Source organism: Panthera uncia, chromosome B4, assembly GCF_023721935.1.
Source record: "Panthera uncia isolate 11264 chromosome B4, Puncia_PCG_1.0, whole genome shotgun sequence".
Taxonomy (NCBI): domain Eukaryota; kingdom Metazoa; phylum Chordata; class Mammalia; order Carnivora; family Felidae; genus Panthera; species Panthera uncia.
In genome coordinates, this window is record NC_064809.1 from 53,854,249 (window position 1) to 53,878,036 (window position 23,788).

At 36.4% G+C, this 23,788-nt stretch overlaps 1 protein-coding gene across 1 annotated transcript in view; it reads right to left on the reverse strand.

The window, feature by feature from the left end:
* The window catches only part of ABCC9 (ATP binding cassette subfamily C member 9), a 129,034-nt gene that overhangs the window by 23,666 nt on the left and 81,580 nt on the right, over window positions 1-23,788 (reverse strand). The window contains exons 24-32 of the mRNA XM_049625176.1: window positions 21,780-21,917; window positions 21,320-21,445; window positions 17,384-17,480; window positions 15,073-15,302; window positions 14,261-14,409; window positions 13,958-14,027; window positions 11,776-11,933; window positions 7,823-7,915; window positions 3,129-3,231 (exon numbers count right to left, since the gene is read on the reverse strand). Of these exons, the coding sequence (XP_049481133.1) occupies window positions 3,129-3,231; window positions 7,823-7,915; window positions 11,776-11,933; window positions 13,958-14,027; window positions 14,261-14,409; window positions 15,073-15,302; window positions 17,384-17,480; window positions 21,320-21,445; window positions 21,780-21,917 (1,164 nt within the window). The remainder of the gene's footprint in view (window positions 1-3,128; window positions 3,232-7,822; window positions 7,916-11,775; window positions 11,934-13,957; window positions 14,028-14,260; window positions 14,410-15,072; window positions 15,303-17,383; window positions 17,481-21,319; window positions 21,446-21,779; window positions 21,918-23,788) is intronic.

The window sequence follows — 23,788 nt, forward strand, 5'->3', positions numbered from 1 at the left end:
AACCTTCCTTGTACCACTTTAGTTGTGTTTCTGCTCTGAGAACTCCAAGAATATTTGCTATAAGCAAATATTTTTCTTAATTTGCTGAGTAATATGGCAAAGAATAGAGAAAGGAGGAGTTATGTCAATACTGTGGGTTAAGTAAGATCAAAGCAGATTCACTGCAACAAATAGAAGTTTTCATTACTTATTTTTTTTTTTAACGTTTATTTATTTTTGAGACAGAGAGAGACACAGCATGAACGGGGGAGGGGCAGAGAGAGAGGGAAACACAGAATCGGAAGCAGGCTCCAGGCTCTGAGCCATCAGCCCAGAGCCCGACGCGGGGCTCGAACTCACGGACCGCGAGATCGTGACCTGGCTGAAGTCGGACGCTTAACCGACTGAGCCACCCAGGCGCCCCTCATTACTTATTTTTTTAATGACTTACAAGAATATGTCCACAGCTGTCAGGGTCAGAGAAGAGTTCACACCCTAGTCTCCAAGGTCCTATATCTCAACATTCATGTTTCTGACAAAAGGTCCATTTATTTCAAGCTGAAATTGTGTCTCCAGTGATGTGGACATGTCCACAGGAGGACAGTAGTAATGAGTTCTTTATATGTATACAATTCAGAGAAAGGTTATTTCCTAATAGGAGTTATCTAGTTAATTTATTCAATACTCCTACTGTAGCACATGTTCTTGGATTACAGCATTTATATTCAAATAAATATTCTGATATTTACATACTCTAAATAACATCCTGGTTCTAACGAACACTCTCAATGTACTCAGAGAAAAAAAACAGAAAGAGAGTGAATCTGACTAGTTTTAAGTTGGATCACTGAGGGCTGTCTAGAGGGGTGTGTGTGTGTGTGTGTGTGTGTGCGTGCACACCTATATAAACCTATATAATCCTATATAAACTTATTGACACACACAATTAGGCAAAAGAGACAAATCATATACAAAAGACTGTGGAACTTGATTTCTGTCTGCAGATATGCCTGGAAGTTTGCAATGAATCAACAAGTTCCTTACAAAATTTACTTTTATCCATAAGAAATAGAAGCCAAAGATTCCTTATTTATTTTTGTATTGGTTTTTAAGGGAGAGCTCTGGTAATGAGATTAGACAGCAAATGTTGGAAGGATTATAATACACAGAAAACAAAGACAAGACATACTAACAAATGTATTATAAAGGAACAAAATAGATAGCAAAGTCTGCCCTTCCTGTTTCAAATACCAGTATTTTCTTTCAGTTTCTACAGTTGGAACTAGAATTCTTTTACATTCAGGTTGGTCTGCTGCCTTTTCACTTGGGGGTTAAAGTAACGGGCCATGAGTCAAACTGAACTAAGCCATTCTGAATCTGGCCACTCTTCCTCTCTAATTTTTCCTGACTTCCCCTTTTTTGGCAGTCTGAAGGCTCTAATATCTTGTCTTCTGGCTATGAGAGTAGAACATACGGTTTGCTTGAAGATTCTTGTTAAACACTTGTCCATTAACCTGACAGTAGGAAGTGCGAAAGAGCAGAAACAGGAGTCGAGTCACACATTCACCTCAAATCCAAAGCAAACACACTTGCCCCTTAAAAAACATGCTTGATCTCCAAGTTAAGAAAATCAGATAACAAAGGTAACTACTGATATTTTCCCTTGTGGTTTGGGGACATTCTTTCATTAAGCTATTTCATGATTAATTCTGTTATTCAGATATGATTGGGTTTTTTTCTTCCTTAGAGAAAACAAATTTAAACAAACAAATAGAAGCTTAAAACGAGGAATTAGGGTCTGGATAGGATCTAGAAATAAGGTCTTAGTCTGGTTATAAATCCTAAGCAATACTTCATCTGCTTTCATGCTATCTATATATAGGTAATTCAGGAGACATTTTGTCCTGCCCCCAGAGCTACCTGGAAGGAATTTCTTACCAACAACCAATCTAAAATTTGTAAAATATAATTGTCTTATGTCACTGAATAATTTCTATATTATTACCAATATAGTGGAAAAGAATCTCTAAACCAGCGGAAAATCATGACAACTAAAGCTCACAGGGGGCTCTAAGAATCTATATCAATTTGTATCCGTCTATCAACAACTCACGATTATAACCTAGCTTCCTTCATTTTAACCTCATCAAATTCCTTTCACTATCTGCCCTCTCTGGTCTGTTGAGTTTTGAAAGCCTGCATACAGTAGGGATGCTTAATTAGTAGACGTGATGTCCTTACAATAGCACAGATAAACTTACTTTTCCTTTTGACAAATGGACAAGTAATTATTTTTTTAAAAGTTTACAGACAACTCATCATTACCACAAAAATAGCTTATTTATAGTGCTGATTATGCAGACTAGTCTGCAAACTACATTTCCTTCCTTTTTGGAATTTGTATCTCATTCGTCTCCTGGTTCATACTCCAGCCGGTTGGCTTATGAACCACTTACCAGGGTAGGTGCTGTTTCCACTCATTTATTTATTCATCCATTCATTCAAAAGTCATCTGTCGAGTGCATTTGCTAATCAGTGAACTAGGGGACTTATATTATTATTTTTCATCGCAACACCCCCATATTCTTGTTTCTATTTTACAGATGGGAAACAGGACTCAAATAAATTAATTAACTTGCTAGATTCAAGTCTGTATGATGCCAAAGCATGTGCCTGTTCTCCTACTTCATAAAGGAAAGAAGAAGGCAACAGATGATTAATTGCAGTTTTTTATGTTTTGTGCAAACGTGATCCTCCACTGGCTTAAAACATAGAAAGTCACCATCTCTTCCAGGCTTGTCCTGCTCAATGAAGGAAAATGAGTACATCTGTTCACTTGTCAAATTTGCTTTTTTGAAAAAAAAAACCTGAAGTTATACAAACATTTGCCATTCCATTAACTTATGTAATCTAGAGACTAAAGAACACAAAATGAATTTTTGCTTTTTGGGCTATTTGTCTTGCCATTAGCTAAAACATTATGACAAATTTCATCTGTAACATAAACAAACCTGAGCTATTTTAATGTCTGGAAAAGTGAAGTTAGTGCTGAATCTCAGCGCAAGACTAATTTTTACAACTGTCTCCCTCTTTGCATCAGCCCCCTTTTTTTGTTTGGTTTCCATTTCGAAATCATGAAATGAACGTACCGTTCTGACCTCTAGCCATCTGTTGGCTGCTGAGAGAAATAAGTAGGCAATGTTGTTTGTGTCTGTCAGTTCCAGCATACGTTGCTTAAATCTGGTTTCGTGCCTGTAGAAAACAAAATTATTATCATGCTAGCCACACAACAGGAGAAATAATAAGAAACAGTCACACTTACTACTACACTATTTACTCGACAGTGACAAACTGATGGGATGGAATGACTAGTAAATGGACTCTGACTTCAAAATAAAGGCCAGCTGCTACTGCTTTGCTGTATGCTTGCTGGAGAGGGTGTGGTTCGGTGTTTCCTCCTTTCTCAGACCTCCGCTATGAAAAAGAAGCTTTTGGATAACAAATTCCTATTAAAGATCATTTCATAAATTTCCACATAATTTTGTAGCCACAAAGACAAGGCATGGCCTATGTTGCAAGGGCCTTACAAAAACCAGAGTAAGCTGTACAGAAATGCAGTATGCCTACTTTTTATTGCATATTTTACTTTTCCCAATGACACAGAGTTGGGTGGGAGGTGCTGGATGAGGACCAGGAAAGACAGGAAACTATGCACGTGTAACAGGAAAATACATACTTTTAAATATCTACTGCTGCCCGGTGTTTCTGGGAACCAAAGAAGGAAACTGGGTGGCAAGAAGTGGAGGATGGAGGTCCTTGGAGATGGCAAATGTTCTTGCTAGATGTGGTATCTTACGCTCAAGATTCTAAAATATTTGTAAGGATGGCCATTGCATGGAAGGAACTCTTAGTCTATGGTACCTACAGGGTTTTATGACATATACAGTTTAGATATTGTTTCCTGACCAAATTAAGTTCATTCTTGGCAACCAATGCCATCAGACCAAATTCTGTGTAATCCATGTTATAAATGAAACTTCTAAGAAAAATCTTATCCATTTCAACATGTGAGCTACTCTCTCACAGAACTCATGCTACATGGTGATAAATCTAAATAACAGAAATAGTCTCTTTTCATTTTCAATTATTTTTCCCTGAATAACCGAAACAATGGAAAGCTGGATAATATAATCAAAATAACTGGTTTGAAGGTTGGAGGAAATGCCAAATCAAAATGTGGTCTATCTACCCTCTGTTCTTATATGGACTGCTTGACTACATGTTGCATTTGTGAGGAATAGCCAAATTTCATTTGACAGCCCAGCAATGATTCCTGTTTGATAACAGATTTCCCAAAGTTTCCCCAAATCTGCAAATCAAGTTGCAAAACTTTATATTAAACCATCACTATATCAAAGAATGAAAAAGTCCTGGATGGGGTGTTCCCTTGGCCCATGAAGCCATCTATACAGGCCAATATAAAGCAGATACTTGATATTTGTCCAATTGATCTGATCATTCCAATATGCCAAACCAGATAAATCAGATAACTGAGTCAAACAGCAACATCTGATCTACAGTAATCAAAGGATTTGGCAATCAGAGCCAAATAATTACCTCACTTTGAGTTATGAGTTTGCAGCCTTGATCTAAATGCCATGTACAGGGGGACCTGCCCTGAACAGCAACACATTTGAAGGGGACTGAGCAGTCAGAGAAACATGGCTACCTTGTCCTGTGATGACCCTTTTAGAGATGAATAGAGTGAATAATGAAAAGGTAGAATGGCTCACAGGATTATAGGATTTACTGAGATAGTGGATATGAATTGTAAAGAGATCTATCCATGTAAGGGCCAATCTTTCTGTGTGCAGTGTTATGTCGATTTTTCATCCACTCATTCAGAAGCACTTAGGAAGCACCAACTCTAAATGAGACATTAGAATACCTACATGAACGAGACATAACCTCTCCCTTGAGGAGCCCATTCTTTAGTGAAGGAGGTAAACGTGGTATTAACAAACAAGGATGGCACAGCACAGAATCTAGTCATAATGACTCCGTGCACAAAATGTTACTTGAACATTAAGGAAGGGGGTGATTTGTATTGATCAGAGGGTCGGGATGGCAGGGAATGAGGTGAGGAACAGGGGGAGAAGGAGGATTAAGCAAAGTTTCAAAGAGCACTGTGGGGATGGTGCGAGTGAAGTTTTAAAGGATGAGCTGAATTCTTCAGGTGAACAAGGGAGGACAAACCACTGGAAGCAGTAGGAACAACATGAGCAAAGGAACAGAAATGAAAAAACTCATGTTCTGGGGCTCAAGACAGTGTTCTCTCTGTAGAGGACAGTGGTAGTGGAGAGATTGGAGGTGGGGCCCATTGGACCAAAGCCACTGGGCTACATTTGAGATAAACATCAAACACTTTATTCTGACAAAGTGCTTTGTCTGGGACTCTTCTTACTCCTCATTTAGTTTTGGGATATTGTTTCAGATACACTCTTAAAGAGTTTGTAAATGGAATTGGCAATGGTCTGAAGCAGCAGCGAGAGGGGAGGGGTGGAAATGCAGTGAACATTCTTTCTGTGTGTTTCTATTTGGCAAGAAACCTTCTGTTTTCCTAATGGAAACTTTGACACACTCAGTCTGTATCTTTTCATCCACATCCAGCTCATCTTCTGAACATTCTTAGACCTTTATTCTGTTGGACAAAAAAAAAAAAAAAAAAAAAGGAAAGGTCCCTGAAATCTCAGTCTAATTTAACTGTGATGCTTTCGTGGTAAACTACTTGAGGGAGTACACTGCTGTGTGTGAGTACACCATGATCCCTGAATGCAGGGGAGGAAAAGCAGCCTAATCAGTAAATAATAACTTTCCAAAAGAGCTGAAGACTCTGGGGATCCAGGGAGCCTGAAAGGAAGGAAGAAATGGAGGGAAAAGAACATGTTTGATTCTTGACCACAAGCACCAAATGTAAAGACTCTAGAATTTTATTCATGGCAGCAGGACTAGCCCCACATTTTGAAACTCCCTTTGGCTTAAAAATGCTGATACTTGTGGTATTTAATATTTACTTTAGAAAGGAACCCTGGAAGATGTAAATCTGGGTGATTATGATGCAGATACTTCTACCCAAAAGTTGTCTTTTGTTTCTTTCAATCATAATTCAAGCGTGAAGGTTTAACACGTAATATTTGGTTCTTTTTACAACTACCTAGACTTCTCCTCATGTAAAATTAGGAATAGTCATGCTAAATTCTGTCCTTGTGTCTAGTGACAAACGTAAATGAAAAGCCTAAACCTTGACTCTTGGTCAAGTTTCTCTCATTTTGAACTGTCATTTCCTTCATGACAATTTACCTGATTCTAGTCCTCTCTCTCTTAGAAAATAATCTCAACTTGTTCAGAGAGAAAACAGAGCAGGGGCTATTATATGTCGAACCCATCAGTATTCTGTTGTCCCATTGACCAGCTTGACTGAATCCAGTAACTTCTTGCCCCTCACTTGCCATACTATCTTGTTTTCTTTGTGGTTTTTATCTGGGATGGAAGTGGAAGGCCATGTCTTTTTCATCTTTAAATATCCACATCAAGAGTAGTACCTAGCATATATGCAATACTCAAATAAATAACTTGAAAGGACTTATTTGGTAAAAAATGTAATCTTTAATATGATGCACTTATGACTACCAGTGGTCATTGCTGGCTACAATGTCAATAAATAATTTTACCATCTCCAATAAGAGGCACTCTGATGGGAAAACACACCACTGCAGAAAATGTGAATGTTTCATGATGAAGTCTATGTAGACTTTATGTAGAAATTCTGTGATACACGTTGTGGATGGTTATATCTCTATATCTCTATATTCTACTTTTTTAAAGTTTATTTATTTATTTTGAGAAAGACAGAGAGAGAGAGAGAGAGAGAGAGAGAGAGAGTGTGTGTCTGTGTGAGCGAAGGGAGGGGCAGAGAGAGAGGTAGAGAATCCCAAGTAGGTTCCACACCATCAGCACAGAGCCTGATGCGGGACTCAAACTCACGAACCATGAGATCACAACCTGAGCCAAAGTCAGACACTTAACCAACTGAGCCACCCAGGTGCCCCTCTATATTCTTTTTAATTCAAGTTTATATATGTAAAATAATATAAATATGTCTTAGGTTAGAAAAATCTCTAGTTGAAATCATTACATATTTGCATTTAGGGTTGCGAGAAGACTTAATACTTTAATATGTCAATTTCCAAGATTAAATGAAATATTCAGTGGTACCACCTTCTTTAGTGAGTTTACTTCAACAGGGTAAATAGGGCAGATAATTTTTTAAGTGTTAAGCAAACACTCTTGATCAAAAGCTTGGATTATCACTATTTACCAACATTGAAGAAAATGGATTAAATCCTGAAATAACCTTGATTTAATATTTCTTTTATTATTATCAATAATACATTCATTTTAACTTGTTTATTGGGTGTTTCTTCACTAATCACTGTGGTTAATACTTCACACGCATTTTTCAATTAGCCCAAGGACCTAAGAAGCACAGTTGATTTCTCCATTTCACAGATGAGTAAACCGGGGCTAGGGTTTGCAAAGCATGGTCTACATTATACAGCTAGTGTCTTCTCAATATGCTGTTTCATTCTTTCTTTATTTTTGTTAAAATTTTAGGTAATTAACTCTGAACATTTATTGCCATATTTTTCATTCTTGTAGTTTAGAACATTGCCATGCACACAGTGGGCATACAAAAAATGGTAGCAGTTATCAGTTATTTGTAGATAAATATTTGTTGATGATGTAATGGCTTAATCCACAAAATGAAAACATGTTTACTCGCCTAAATGCCCGAATGGTGGTGAGTCCTTCAGCTGTTTCTGAGAAGTGGCAAAGCAGAGGGAGCTGGGTACTGTCATCAAGTTCCTGGAGGTCCCTAGAGCAGAGAGAAGTGCAAAATTAATTTCCTATGCATTCATGCTCAGAGACTACTGTATTCATCCTCAGGTAGGTTTTTATTTGTCGTTGCAACTTATTTTTCTAGAATCCAGTTAACAAAAACTTTAACAGCTTATAATCTAAAGAAGAAGAGAAATATGGGTACATAATGAATTTCTGTCCAAGCCAAATATATGTGTTGTTAAAAAAAAAACTACTCATAGGGCAACTGGGTGGCTTAGTCGGTTAAGCATCTGACTCTTGATTTCGGCTTTGGTCGATCTCAGGGTTGTGAGATGGAGACCAGCATTGAGTTCCATGCTGGGCACGGAGCCTGCTTAAGATTCTCTCTCTCCCTCTTCCTTTGCCCTTCCTTGCCTGCACATCCATGTGTTCTCTCTCTCTCTCTCTCTCTCTCAACAAACAAACAAACAAACAAACATTTGCTTGATAAAACAACTAAAGTGCTGTAGGGACACAGAGGAATGGATGATTATTTCATACCTAGAAGATGGGTAATATTTTTTTTTGAGGAGGTAGAATTTAGGCCAAATCTCATCAAGCTTTGAGGAGGGCTTCAACCAAACAGTCAAGAAGAAGTACATTCCAGCTAATGGGAACAAGAGCAAACACAGGAGACTAAAGAACCTAGCAAGTTCAGTCTGGCTGGGGTCCAGAGTCCTTTGTGAGTGCTAAGGTGGAGAAAGTTTGTATAAAGGAGAGGTGGGACTAGACAGTAGAAGATCTCGGGTGGACTGGACAAAGTCACTGAAGACTAGAAATCATCAGGCTGTGCTTAAGCAACATAACTTGGGAGGCTATAATGGATGAAAGAGAAAAGTGAGTTTGGAGAGTCTATCTCAGAGATTTTTAAAAGTTCTGAATTACTGTGATACTAGTGGGGTTTAAAATAGGGGGAGGATTGTGAGATAGTCTTCCAGAAGTAGGCTTCTAAACTATAACAATCAGCAAGTTGTAGCAGGGTGAGTAAAAGAAAAGAGTCAAATATGGCTTAGCAGACTTGACAGATGACAGTGTTATTTGTCAGGGTGAGGGACACGGAACAAAGCAATTTGAGGAAAAAGACAATGAGTTTGCCTTTGGCCACAATGAGTTTGAATCTCTGCCTTCATGGAACTTTTATTCATAGGTTCTCCAAGGACCTATATAATATCCAATGTATGTTTGGTAGACAAACGCCTGATCATCCCTTTCACAAAGATGCACACTACTCATGAAAACATTTCCTTAAACCATGTAAGCTAGCATTTCTCGAAAATAGGCTAAGAGTTATACTATATGTTTCAAAACATCCTTCTTTTTTCTTTCAGTCTTTTTTTCTACTTTTTTTTTGTTTGTTTTTAGGTTTGGGGGATTGAGGATTTAGAGTTGTGGCATCAACTGTCACCTTCCAGAGTCAACTGAATTATACTGTTACTTTAATCTTCAACAATTAACTTGGGCCATACTGGGCAGCCTGTCTCGTTCCAAACAAATGCAAATTTATTTCGAGTTTCTACAATGGATTTATTCACTTTAGAAAATGCAGAGGAGGGAAGAAAAAGAAAGAGGGAAGGAGGAAAATGAATATGAAGGAATGTGAGTCATTTGCTACTTTTTAAACATAAAACTAAGTGGCTATTTGTAAATTTGACACAACAACAGGTGGTCACTACATTTGAGGTTTGTTGTGAAGGGAAAAAATTAGGAAGGAGAAATATTTGTTTATAGGACTACATTTTGTGAAACCAAACAGGTGACGATATAACTTGACCTTGTATTCTTGTAAGAAACACTTCCTTACAGAGCTAACCACACATTAGATCTTTGATTTCAGATATTCTAAATTCCATGACATTTCCTGTCTCCCACTTTAATTCCTTGTGGTGTTTAGAAAGCAGTCTGTTAAGCTGCTTGAGCTTTTCAACATGAGTGAGTCTGGTGGAGCCTCAACATCTAGAAGGGATTTTTTTTTTTTGTCTGTGAAATTGAATGTCATGTGGCCATATTTACTCACTTTCAAAGAATTTCAAATAAGTATGGTTCATAATCCATTATTAGTGTTAATTCTTTAAAAGTGATCATCTCCTCTATATTTTGGTCACTTACTACCAATGCTAATAACAGATTATTCCTTCTTAAAATAAACAGAATTCACAATTCCAATTTATAAATGACTAGGAATATTTGCCTGGCCTTTGCACTCAATTTGTATTGTGAAGGGGCAATAATAAGGCCAAATGAATATGTGACTGAAGTAAGACATGACTGTAATATTTAATTTAATAGTGAGAAGATAAGGACAGATTTGGAAATAGTCAGCAGAAATGCAGTAATTAAACTTTTTGCCCCTCTAGGAAGCAGCATCCGCAATAGTACTGTAAGAAATGAAAGAGTGAACTGATGACTAACTTCGCCCTTTCGGTCTAAATTTGCTACAGGAAAATAGGATGAGGCTGGTAATGAAAAAATACTTAATACAGATCTATAACATTTGAAGAACCCTAACTCATAACCCCTAGGGAGAAATAACTATATTTTTTAAATTAAAAAATGTTATATGATATATTGAGAGCCAACTATAATCTTTTTTTTTTAATTTTTTTTTTAACGTTTATTTATTTTTGAGACAGAGAGAGACAGAGCATGAACGGGGGAGGGGCAGAGAGAGAGGGAGACACAGAATCTGAAACAGGCTCCAGGCTCTGAGCTGTCAGCACAGAGCCTGACGCGGGGCTCGAACCCACGGACCGTGAGATCATGACCTGAGCCGAAGTCGGACGCTTAACCGACTGAGCCACCCAGGCACCCCAAGAGCCAACTATAATCTTGGCTTTCTTGTTGCTTTCCCCAAATTTTCATCATCATCCTTGCACTCAAGTCTTATTAAATATTTTCATTTTACTGAATAAACTCAATATCTACCTTCTTATTCCAGCACTTAATCCACATACAAGGATTAATATATATATATATATATATATATATATATATATATACAAATTTTCTTCTCCAGATTCTAAGTTTCTCAAGAACAGGTTCTTGTCAGGTGGATCTCTTCATCTGCCACATGGCTTACACAATTATTTTTCAACACAAAAATGCTTGATAAGTGTTTGTTGAAATAAAGTGATTATTGCAATGATATAAAATTTACTATTTATAGCAAGACTTCAAAACTAAACTGGAAATTTTAAAACAACTGGTACTACATTTCATTTAACTATGATGCATCTCAGCAAGTGATAAATCTTACATTAATAGAAGAATTTAAGATTCATGGCTACTTTTATTTATATTCAGCTGGGTGCTCAAGTACATGTTAAATGATCCAATTTGAAAAGTTCCAATCTCTTAAAGTTATAGCCCTTCTATCAGACACTCAGGGTTATCTACTTTTCTGGTCATCACTCTGACTTACCACTTTAACCTTTTAAAATTCTTCTAGTTTTTTACAGAATGCATTTTAGCATTTTACAATATTTTATCCCTTTTTTCCCACTTGTGGAATAGAACAATATTAAATCACTTACCCTTGATCTTACAGGTTTTCTGTCAATGCTATGTTAAGCAAAAGGACCATATAATGAAAAATTTGGCGTAGTTTGTGGATTCAAAACTCAACAGGTCAAATCCACATGTTAATATATATCCAGAGCTATGGAAGGTTTACACAACCAATTATAGAAACAATTGTAATAGATCTCCAAATGAAGCATAATATAGGTTTCATCATGTTAAAAATAGGTTGCATTTCCAAATTCCATACCTAATCTTGAAAAACACTACAGCAAATCTGGATCACAGTAAATCAAATGTATAGGTTTTTGAAAATGAACAGAACTTTGTTTTACTTACTTGGAGGCCACTCGAAAGTATTTCTGGATAAAATAAAAGGCGACCCCAAGAGGCACAAGAGCAACCAGGAACACAGGGGTAGCATAAGAAATCATGCCAATGGCAGACAGGCAGAGCAGCGTTGAGCGAGTTAGAGATTCCAAAGTTGGAGGGATGTGCTATTAAGAAGGTAGTTTGAAAGGAAAATGTTTTAGCTCAAAGAAAATTTTGGTTACAATGCAATAAAATATTCATTTTATATTAATGTTATGTAACTAGTTACAAAAGTAGTATATGAATCTTTTCATTGTAAGCAAGTCTTCACTCCAACTTCACTAACTTCCCATAGTTTAGTATCCATTTATCTACCTATCTACTTATCAGTCAGTGTATCAGTCTATTTATCTTGGGAATTTCATGTAAATGGCACTATACTATAAATCTTATTTGTCCATGTGTTCTTGTTTTATTTTACTGGACAAGATAGATTATAAATCTTCCCACATAACCATATACAAATCTCTTTCTTTAGAATGGCTGATACTTTTAAAAAAAACAGCTATTTCTCTCCAGTAAGACATTTACATTAATTTTCTGTAACTGCTTGTTCATATCCTTTGCATGTTTTTGATTGGATTATTTACCTTCCTTTTGATTTTTAGATACTCTTTATAGATTACGGATGTTTTCCTCTTGCTTTATATATGTTACCAGCTTTCTCCCACTTAATCTATTATATTTTAAATTTGTCTTTGATGCTTTTAGCTCAATAGAAATTTAAAATTTTATATAGTCATTTCTGTTGGCCTTTTTCCTTATTCAGAGTTTTGTGTCTTACTTAAAAAGCCCTTTTGTACCCCAAAACTCTAAAACTACTCTCCCACGTTTTATTTATAGCTTTATGTTTTTATATGGGTATCTTTATTCCACATGTCTTTGCTTTGTATTTTATGGATAGCTAATTGTCCCAACATCCTTTATTGAAAAAAAAACAATCCTTTCTTACTGATTCCAGATACCACACTTATCCTATGTTAAATCTCTCCATATGCTGGTGTTTCTGAGTTCTCCATTTTGTTCTTTTGATCTATTTGTTTTCTGTGATCACCAGAGTATTTTATTTTTATACTGTTTTCTGGGTATCTGAAATGGAAATTCTCTTTCTCTATATAGGATTTTTAGGATTTCCGGGATTGTTGGATCTCTTTTGTTCATTTAAGGTTTCTAATTTTGTTTTTGTCATTAGTATGAATAGAATTTATTTTTCACTTAATTTTTCACTTAGTGTAGAGAAAGTTACTGAATTTTATTATACACCTTATGTAGACACTCTTCTGAACTTTCAAATTGGGTTTTCATTGTACCCATTGTCTTGGACTCTCCAAGTGGCAAAATCATGTCCAAATAAGGACTATTTTATCTCTTCTTTCCCCATATTCATTCCTTATGAAGAATTTTAGATGCATTGTGACTGACACCAACGAAACATGAAACATTTTCAACATACTTATAGTCAGCTGCATGCATCAAGCATTCTTTTTCTAAATTGAGGATAATTTAGTTATTCCTAAAGCAACTCTGAAAAATCAGAAAAGACAAGTGCTAGATTTGATGGGTTCTTTTGTCCAGTTAACCTAAGAGGTCTCTTCTTGGAGTGATCCAGTTTTAGAGATTAAGGACTTTAATTTCTGGACCAACTTCTAGAGACATAAGGATCTAAAACTAAACTAGGTATCTCTGCAATATTTTCTAAAATATCACACCATTGCCTCATGCAAGAGCCCATCTAATTGAAATAAAGTACCTCTAAGACGCCTTGGCATTCTATCCTTTGCTTATGGAAGACACTCTGCATCAATATTAAACTCTTAAGAACTTTACTATGAATGGAGATACAACACTGACAAAATTATTCCTTTTTTAATAAAAAATTATATGTTAGTTTATTCTTTGCTATTTTTCTTTATTTCATTCTGATCCCCTAAGTATCCTCTTCCCACATAAATTATTTTGAATTAAGGTTTCCTTTAAGTTTTGATTCTAGAAATCATTTATGCATATAATATTGATATAGATACATATAGGCTTTCATTTAAGTTTTAGATGTTCTCTATGGCTAACAAGAAACATGGTTTATCTTAAATGTTACTTTGCTTATACTGAAAAAATTATTTTTGAACTTGGAAGTAACTCAGGCACTTACCTGATCGATGATATTTGTATCAGCTGAGAAGCGATTGAGAATCAGTCCCAGGGGGGTGGTATCAAAGAATCTAGGCAATAAACAACACACTGGAATGTATAATACACATACATTGGGATGTATAATAATACTAAGCTATCTGGAACCTAAGCAACTAATGGACATCTTGGAGTCAAGTAAATGAGAAGGTCCCTATTCACTTATTTAAAGACTGAACAAACTCACTAAAATTTCACATTTCACTTAAAGATGCATGTTTTTATGATTTTATGTGGGGAAGTAAGAAATTAGTTACTTTTTTACCTTATTGGTCCAAGAATTATCTTATTGAGGAGATTGTGGTGAAGATTTTTGGCAGCTGTGAGACCCATCCATTCTACAGTGAGAGATGTCACAAGGCAGAGGAAAATACCTGCTCCGCAAAGTATGCTAAATCCAGCCACATAGTAGGTCTAAAAACAACCAACACACAAAAAGACACAGCTTTTTCTTACTAGAATGCCAAATATCGAAGTCAGACACTATCTTTAACTTCATTATCTTGAGTCAATTTAAGCAGTTGAAGGAGAGCGGTTTTTGGAGAACTAAAGATAGTACTGCAACCGTAGCCCTAAAGCCAAGTCCCCCACCTATTTCCTTCACTCTCTTCCAAGGGCAGATGAGACATTAGAATCTGTTTTCAGGTTTGAAATATTCTTGGCTTTCTACACTGTAGAGCTCCTCCTTCCTATCCCTAATCTCAGAATGACCAGCTAATATATTGGCATAGGTAGTTAAAATCAATACCATCAAAACAACAACAAAAGTGCTGTGTATAAGTTACACACACACACACACACACACACACACACACACACGAGTGCATATACCTCCCCTAATCCAAAACCAAACATTATCATTAAATGTTTCTTACAGTAAACTTTGAAACACAAAAGTTATCATAATAAATTCCATTTTGACAGTTCATTCTATTTCAGGTCCTGTTCTAATTAACTTACTGAGTCATTATAAAAATCCTATGGCATTTGGGATTCTAATATCAAACTAAATAAAAGGGTGTCACTGTTAATCTCAGCATTATTTCCTTGATGATTTAAAAACAGAATTCATTATACCTGATCAGCTTTTCCAGTATTATTTATACTGTACTCTGAAGTCCATGTGGCCAGCCAGTAGTCTATAGCCACAATGACTGAATGTTTCAAAAGCTTAGAAAAAATCATCAGGAAGAGCAAGAAGAATCCTCCAGAAGTAAGGTACCGCCAGCAGGTTTTCCACGGCATTTTAGTCCTGAGCCTCATTACAGTGGACATATTATCATCCTCATCTTCCTCCTCTTCTTCCTCTGCAAATAAAGTATTAGTTTAAGCTTTATTCAGTCAACAGTAGATAGAATATGTATCATCCTACAAAAAAAAGCATACAAAAATATGCCTCAAAATTCTAGAAATACAAATGTTAGTCTTAGAAATTGTGAATGCTCTTAGCAGGGAAAAACTTCATTTAAAAATGGTGAAGAATGAATGAATGGGCAAGGCAATAAACAACATCTATATCTAGATGAGATAATTTGCCAATTTATTACACACCAAATTGTCAGAAGTGTAGACTAGAAGTTTATAAGGTTACTGAAACAATTGTGTTGCCAATAAAACCACAGCCCTGTTATGCAAACACAATTTTTTGTACTCTAAATTTCTGGATTCATAAAACTTCACCAGAAGGAAACAGACTCTGAAATTTGTAGATACCCAAAAGGGCATAATCTATAGTCTCTATGGCCCATTTTAGATGCAGTCATGGAGGAGCATGAGCAAGAAGAAACCTTCCAGAGGGCAGAGGACAGTAGGCAAGGAGTTCCTCTCAGATGTTTAAACCACCTGGCAACTCCAAGATGGCTGTCCTAAGAACACACTTCATTATGAAGACAGGGAATTTTGGCATTTCCTGATTGGCAAAATGTGATTATTTGTGTGGTCCAGGGGCTGTTGTGCATTGCCCATCACTTCCTTTTCCAGAGATAGTTTTCATTGCAGTTGTCTGTTTATATATTCCACTACTGTATATTGAGCAGGTTGTGGGTAGGAAAGATGGATAACCTGTCTTTGGTTTATAGGTTCAGACCACACAGATCTAAAAATGGACACTATGGGAAGACTGAGCATCACCAAAGATCCTAATATTTTGAGCTGGATGCAGTAAATGAACAGATCTCAGATAATCTGTCCTTTGGTAGAGGTAGATTCAATGTGTGGTGGCTGGAATGGACATACTGACCAGGACCTGGAACAGCAACCTAGTGGGAAATATGTACCATACAGGGCTTTTGAATATTCATTACCTCATTTTATTCTGTAAGAAAGTAGTACTGTCTTCTTTTATCCTTGAGAGAATGGATTAACACAGGAAGCCCAGGGTACAGTACCCAGCCATATACCCACCCCTGGAACACTGGAGAGAGTAACATGGCATGACTCCACATTTAGAGTGCATTAGAAATAACTGGTTTAAAATTCTAGAGGCTGATGTCTGTTTACAGCACCATACATTCTTTAAAAATATTTTTAAATCTAAGGAATTGAAGTGCAAAATCAATTTATTCATTGTTCATTCATTCATTCTCTCCATGAGTATTTGCTGAAATACTAAATAGTTCTCATCTGAAATGTAAAGGTAGCACATTTTGGTGTTCTTTGGCCTGAAATTACAATTTTCTCTGTTTCTTAATTGGCCTGTAAAAATGCAGTCTTAAGCAAAAACTGTATAGGAAACATGAAGTATAGTGTATTTACCTTAAGGACTTAAGTGCAATTTATCTTATAAACTTCTTGGCAACAAATGTCAAGGCAATGTAATTATTTCATCTCATTCCTCAATTTTCCTGGAACTCATTTTTTTTCTCTACTGTACCTTATTGGTCCAGACAACTGAAACATAACAAACGGCTTTTGTGGAATTCTCTTATTCTTCATTGTTGTATTGTCATGAAAACTCCACAAAGACTTACTGAATGATTCAAATATAAGGATTTCAAAATGGTACTTTCTTCCTATTCCCTATTTATTGTTTATTTCTGAAGGACTGACATTTTATTAATAGCTTGATTTGGTCATTCTACTAGACCTTTCCAACTTCTATGAACAAGGGCCTAGATCTATTTACAAATACTGCCTTTTCCTTTCTGCTCTCTCTCATACAGCACAAACACCCTGAGACACACTTAGAAACCGCTCATGATGCCTGTTGATGGATTATGTACACCTTTCCTTTGCTCCTTTTCTTTTCATTTTCAGTATTATGTATTTGGTTTAGGTCTTTCCCCCCTGGAAAGTGGCTCATTATTCTTCACAGCCACACTCGTGCTTCAGTTCAAGGAAGAACAGTCACATCCCACTTAAATGTTTCAGATACAAAAGAAAGATCTACCTTCATCTTCATCCTCCATTTGGGCTTTGGCCTCTCTCGAATACATGGCTCTTCGGAGGGTTTTCCTCTCTAAAGTTGTTTGGTCCGCTTCCATATCCTACAGCAAACATTGTACTGTCATTCAAGAAGCTCACAACCACAGGAAGATCTTGACGTACCAGTCAGTGACCCACAGGTACCAGTCGTTCGTTACCTTTGTCAGTCTCGGGCTCTCTGTAGAAGAGCCACAACTCCTAACACAGGAGTACTTGTGAGTACTTCGTAAAGCTTCAGAGCTTAGAGGTGTTGGGCAGTAAGAAGCCAGGAAAAGTAGCAACAACACAATGGAGCTGACCCCAGAAAGAGGGACACCTCCTCCCACCTTAAAGCGCAATTCCACCAGTGCTACTTCTTCTATCTCTACATCATTTTCATATACTCCCTGTAATTCTCTAACTAAAGATTTATTCATGGTAAAAAATATCTTCCTTTAAAAATGCATGCAGTTCTAGACTGGTTCAAGTACTATCACTCATCCCCTCTTATTATAAATTATTAAATCAGAGTGAGTTTCTTTAGCATCTCACTAAGGTAGCTGCACAAAAGAAAAGGACTTCAATAGGCATTGAAGGAAGGTAGGTAATTTTGAAGCAAATGAAAAATGAGGGTAGTTAGGTGCCTAGAAGTTTAGGAGGAAGCCCCAGGAGGAGAAAATACACAGAAAGAGAAAGGAAATGTGCACTGAACAGACTTTGTCAATTTTTCAGGGTTGCTTCAGACTTGTTCTGTGTTCAAGAAAGGGAGGAGAATTTCATTTTCTCCACTCCTCTGCCTCGAACACCCTCGTCCCTGTGGCTTTGGAACTGGACTAGTGGTATCTTTCTGATACACTGTGGGTTAAGTCAGCTGCTGCTGGACAGTTTGGGAAACTAACCATATCCTTGTTTCTACGGGAAAATGCATTCTGAGTTCCAAAAAACTGACCCACAGACTTTTGGAATCTGGTAAATTGAGGGCTTTCTGTATATGTGCTTCCTCCCCCTCTCTGACACCCACACACACCCACACACACAAATTGCAGTTTGACTGTTACATCAATAAACTAATAAACCCTTACTGGTCAGTCTCTAGGTAGTGATCATGGTTGTTGTTGTTATTGTTTTGGCCTCTTACACAACATGTGTGATACAGGATACTTGCTAGAAGGCTCTATTGCCTCCAGATTCTTGGTTAAAAAAGAATGAAAACTAAAGTGTCTCTTGAATAGTGTTTCTTCTTTCGGAGACAATTTCATATCAGCTTTAATTCTGCCTAATGATATGAAAACTAATGCTTACAAATGTGATTAAACACAAAAATAAAGATGACTTGTTCCTTCATGTGTAACGTGATCAAATTGGGAAACAGAAGATGTGGTTCTTGTTCAACTCTCCATGCTGTGTGAGTAAAAGATTTAACATCTAAGATGCTTTAAAAAAAATCTTTACTCATTTCTCTTATAAGTAAATGCACGTATTAAGCTCATTACAAGTTAAATATTTTAAATTATGTTGATATTTGGTTTAAGTATATGTGAATTTAGTTTAATTTATCTAATAAATATTTATTGAATACTTGTTAAGGATCAGATCAGGGTGAGGGCTGGAGACTGGGGGAGGAAACATCAAATGATGCTAGTTTATTTTGCTTAATATTATGATGAAGATAATGGTTGTCATCCAAGCTAGAATTTTTGATAACATTTAAGTCAGCTAAAAGTGTTAACTCCTTCTCCTTGTTGTAGTTTTCATTGCTATCCTTTTAACATATTCTTTTGTTTCCCCCTTACCCCTTATTAAACTGACAGTTCTGTCCAAAGCTCAGTGACAGGATACTTTGTTTTGCCATCCTTCTCTGCCTGCTTGATCTGCTTTGGCTCTAGGTTTGTCTTTCTCAACCGTGGCACTATTTACATTTTGACTAGACAACTCTTTGTTGTGGGGGCTGCACTGCAGGATGCTAAGCAGTATCCTTGTCTTCTACCCACTAGATGCCAGAGGCACCTGCCCCTCCACTGTGACAACCAAAAACATTTTTAAATGTTGCCAAATGTCCCCCAGAAAGCAAACTGGGCCCTGGTTGAGAACTGGTGCTCTAGGCAAACACTCGATCCTGCCACACAACAAAGTGAACAAGAGACTGTTTTCCCCATAGTGTGATTCTCCCTGCTTTTGGATGAATTTCAGGTGCCTGCCCTTCCTTAGGTGGCGGTAACCACCCTCTATCACCAGGTGACGATTCTGGACAGGTGCATGGTTCATACTGGCTTTTACTGGCCACTGTTCAACCTCACAACTGCATTTGCTCTGTCCACACTCTAACTTGCTCCATATCTCCACCAGCTGATTTATAACCCTGTAATGTGTCTTTAATTATAGAGCTATGCTATCTCAAGTGATCTCTTCATTTCTAAATACAACTTAATGGACTTTCTTCCTGGCTTGTTTAATAGTCAGTATTACTATAAAATCAAGCCAACAACTTTCTCCCTCTTTTTTTTTCCAGATCTTTTTTCCAAAGTAAACCATAAGTGGCCCCACTCCTTAAGTTTACGTCATATCCTTTTGTCCCTGGCATCTAGGTCACCATAAAAAAAATGTCATTTGGAGCCATCCCAGTAAGTTTATAATCAAGTTTCTCACAGTATAATTCTTAAGTGGGCTCTTGCTGATTGTACCTTATATATAGTTTTTGATGAATATCTCCATTGGAATGGTTCTGTGATTTTTCCTATTCTACTTAAAGATTTTTACTTGCATCTTTTCTTCCTTAGGTAATTTGTTTTTGAGATCTTTGGCAAATCCGGAGAAGACAGACAAATGCTAGGGTCTGTCTGACTTTTTATCTTCCTCTCTCTATGGAAACATAGATCCTTTTATTCTTTTATAAAATAAGTCATTTTAATTTCTGGATATTCTCAGAAATTTGCTGATGTAAAAATTTCATTTTATAATGCTCATTCCATGCCAGGAGTAACAAATTCTGGACACTTCCTAGGCTCGACTCAAAAGACACTTCAAAAATTTACTAATGTAATTTATAATTTCACCTTTCAAGTACAAGTTGTTCTTTCATTGTAATCAGTCTGGTTTCTGACTCTGTTATCATCTCATTCAATGTAATATAACATCATACATAACACTATACTGGAATTACATTGACTACGGACTTGGGTTTAAATCCAACTAGTACCACTTATATGTACTACCCAACTTACAAGTTATGTAACCTTTCCGGGCTTCAGTTTTCTCATCTCTAAAAGTGAGATCATATTTTCTTTACTTATTTCCCATATTGTATTTGCTTTTTTTCTGGGGATTTGTGAAAATTAAATGAGATTGTGGACTTGAAAAACTACATCCACGTAAAAGTTAATTGTTATTTCCTCCTGATCACCTTCCTTCACTTCCCAGCCCTATTCCAGACATGCTTGGCAATTTCACCTACAGCTCACAGTTCTTCCTTCTTTCAAAATCATCTTGGATTTTGTTTTGATCACTGCCCTCCATTTGTAGGTGGTGAGTGAAAATTTCCTCATATTACAGATGAAGAAAATGAGATACACAGAAGGAAAAATAAGATAAAATAATGATATGCCATGCTTTAGAAAATTGTTTTTTTAGACGCATAATTGTAATATCATTCAAATTCAAATCAAAATCCTCTAAAAACCTGAGACTACTTCATCCAAAAATATCATTAGAATTTTATAGTTTCAAAGTAACCTATTTATTAACTATATTATTAATTACATACATATACATATACACATACAATTACTTTGGGTTTCAAATGAGGACCATTATATCATCAATATTAAATAATAATACTTCTTTAGAAGAATTTTTGATAATTATACAGTATATTTATGACTTTTCTGGAGTGGATTCTGAACTCTTCTGAACTATGAGCAGTTACCTTTTCTAATTCTTGATCTTGCCGATTCATAAGTGTTTTCCAGTGTTCATAAAGCTCAACATCTTTGGTTTGAATGTCCTTCAAAGTCCCTTCTCTTAGTACACTTCCATCCTTCATGGCTATGATCTAAGCAAAGCACATATTAGCAGAACTGTGACAAAAAGCCCTAATTGGCCAAATGAATTACTTTTACCTCAGACAGGATTTCTTAATGTGCCTATTTACTTATATGACTATAATATTAAAATTAATGGTTTTTATTTTCTTTTCTTTCTTTATTTAAATTTATTTATTTTTAATTTACATCCAAGTTAGTTAGCGTATAGTGCAACAATGATTTCAGCAGTAGATTCCTTAATGCCCTTTACCCATTTAGCCCATGCCCCCTCTTACAACCCCTCCAGCAACCCTCTGTTTGTTCTCTGTATTTAAGAGTATGACACTTCTTTTAAATTCTTACCCAGTCAGCATGTGTTAGATACTGTAATTTGTGAGTTACAAGAACAAGTGTCCTTTTGTCATCTTGGAGAAATTTCAAAATCCCTTCCTGCATTAAGTGATCACTCAAGTGAATGTCCAGGGCAGAGAATGGATCATCCTACAATCAGTAAAATGGAGAGAATATGAAACATTTTCTATATTCTGGATGTAATTCAATTTCTCTAGAAAGTAGAAATACAAATAACTAAGAGCAAATTATCCTTAAAATATTTATAAAAAAACAGACTGTATATGTTTAAATTGTTGGGAAAAAGTATTAAATTAAAAATGAAGCTTTTATTTTCTCTTTTACCTTAAAAATTATTCAAAAAGTGAATAATAATATCCAAAGTGGTTTACATTATTATATCTAGAATCTTCAAGCTCAAAAAACAACACTTCATGACAACCTTTAGCAATAGACCAAACAGGGGTGCCTAGGTGGCTCAGTTGGTTGAGTGTCTGACTCTTGATTTCAGCCCAGGTCATATATCACAGTTTGTGGGATCAAGCTCCACATAAGACTCTATGCTGACAGCATGGAGCCTGCTTGGGCTTCTCTCTCTCCCTCTCTTTCTCTGTCCTTCCCCCACTCACATACACTCTCTTTCTCTCAAAATAAATAAATAAACTTAAAAAAAACAAAAACCCCACAATAGACTTAACAAAAAATAATTCTACAGTTGAAATTTAGATAATAAAAATAGGCATAGACTCCACATCAAGATGGCGACATAGGAGGCTCCTAAATTTCCCTCCTCCCATGGATGCTTTGACTATGCAGCTACACACAGAACAATTCCTTCTGAGAGAAATCCAGAAACTAGTTGAGTGACTTCTACACATTGGAAAACTGAGAAAATACCCATTTAAAAGACAGTAAAGGCTGAGACGACTCTCACCACAAACCTTACCCTCTGCGCAGCACCATACAATTGGAGAGAATCCCCAACTCCCAACTTCTCTTTGAGGAGTGAAGGGTTGGGACCACACAGCTAGTGCCTCAAATTTTATGGCTGCTATCCAAGGGGCAGGCCCCCAAGTCACTTAGCTTTGAAAGCCAGTGGGGCTTGCATTGATAAGTCCCACAGAAATACAGGAAGCAAAAAAGCAGTTGTTAACACACATGTGAGCACTTACTACATCTATCCCTCCAGGGCTCAGAGCCAAAGGGGCAGGCAAAAAACAAACAAACAAACAAAGAAAAAACAAAAAACAAACCCAGTCTTTTCCTGAGCAGAGTTTGCATACTTTACAAGCTACTACCTGAGGGCACAGCTTCTAATTAGCATGAATGTGGGTGCTGATTGTGATCCTCCCAGTAGACTGAAAGAGCTATTGGAAGATTGCTCAGGTCATGATGTCATGGTTCGTAAGTTCAAGCCCCCCACATCAGGCTCACTGCTGTCAGCACCGAAGTTATCAAGGCAGAGCCCTCTTTGGAGGCTCTGACCCCTCTCTCTCTGCCCCCCTCCTGCTTGTGCTGTCTCTCTCAAAAATAAATAAACATTAAAAAAAAAAAGAATGAACTATAGAAAGGTAAATTAAGAAAAAAAATCCCATTTACAATCACTCAAAAAAATTAAAATACCCAGAGTGAATTTAACCAAAGAGGTGACTATCCATCCATATACTGAGGACGTTGGTGGAAAAATTAAAGAGATGAACAAATGGAAAGATACTCTGTGTTCATGAACTGGAAGAATTAATATTAATAATAAAATGTCCAGCTAGTTAAATCCTTAGCAAAATTCCAATAATATTTTTCTAAGAAATAGAAAAAAATCTTAAAATTTATATGGAACTACAAAAGACCCCAAATAGCCAAAAAAAAAAAAAAAAAAAAGAAAAAAGAAAAGGAAAAAATCTTGAGGAAGAACAAGGGTAAAGACATCACATTTCTTGATTGCAAACTATGTTACAAAGCTGTAGTAATCAAAAGTATGATATTCGCATAAAAAGTGACACATAATTAATGGAACAGAATAA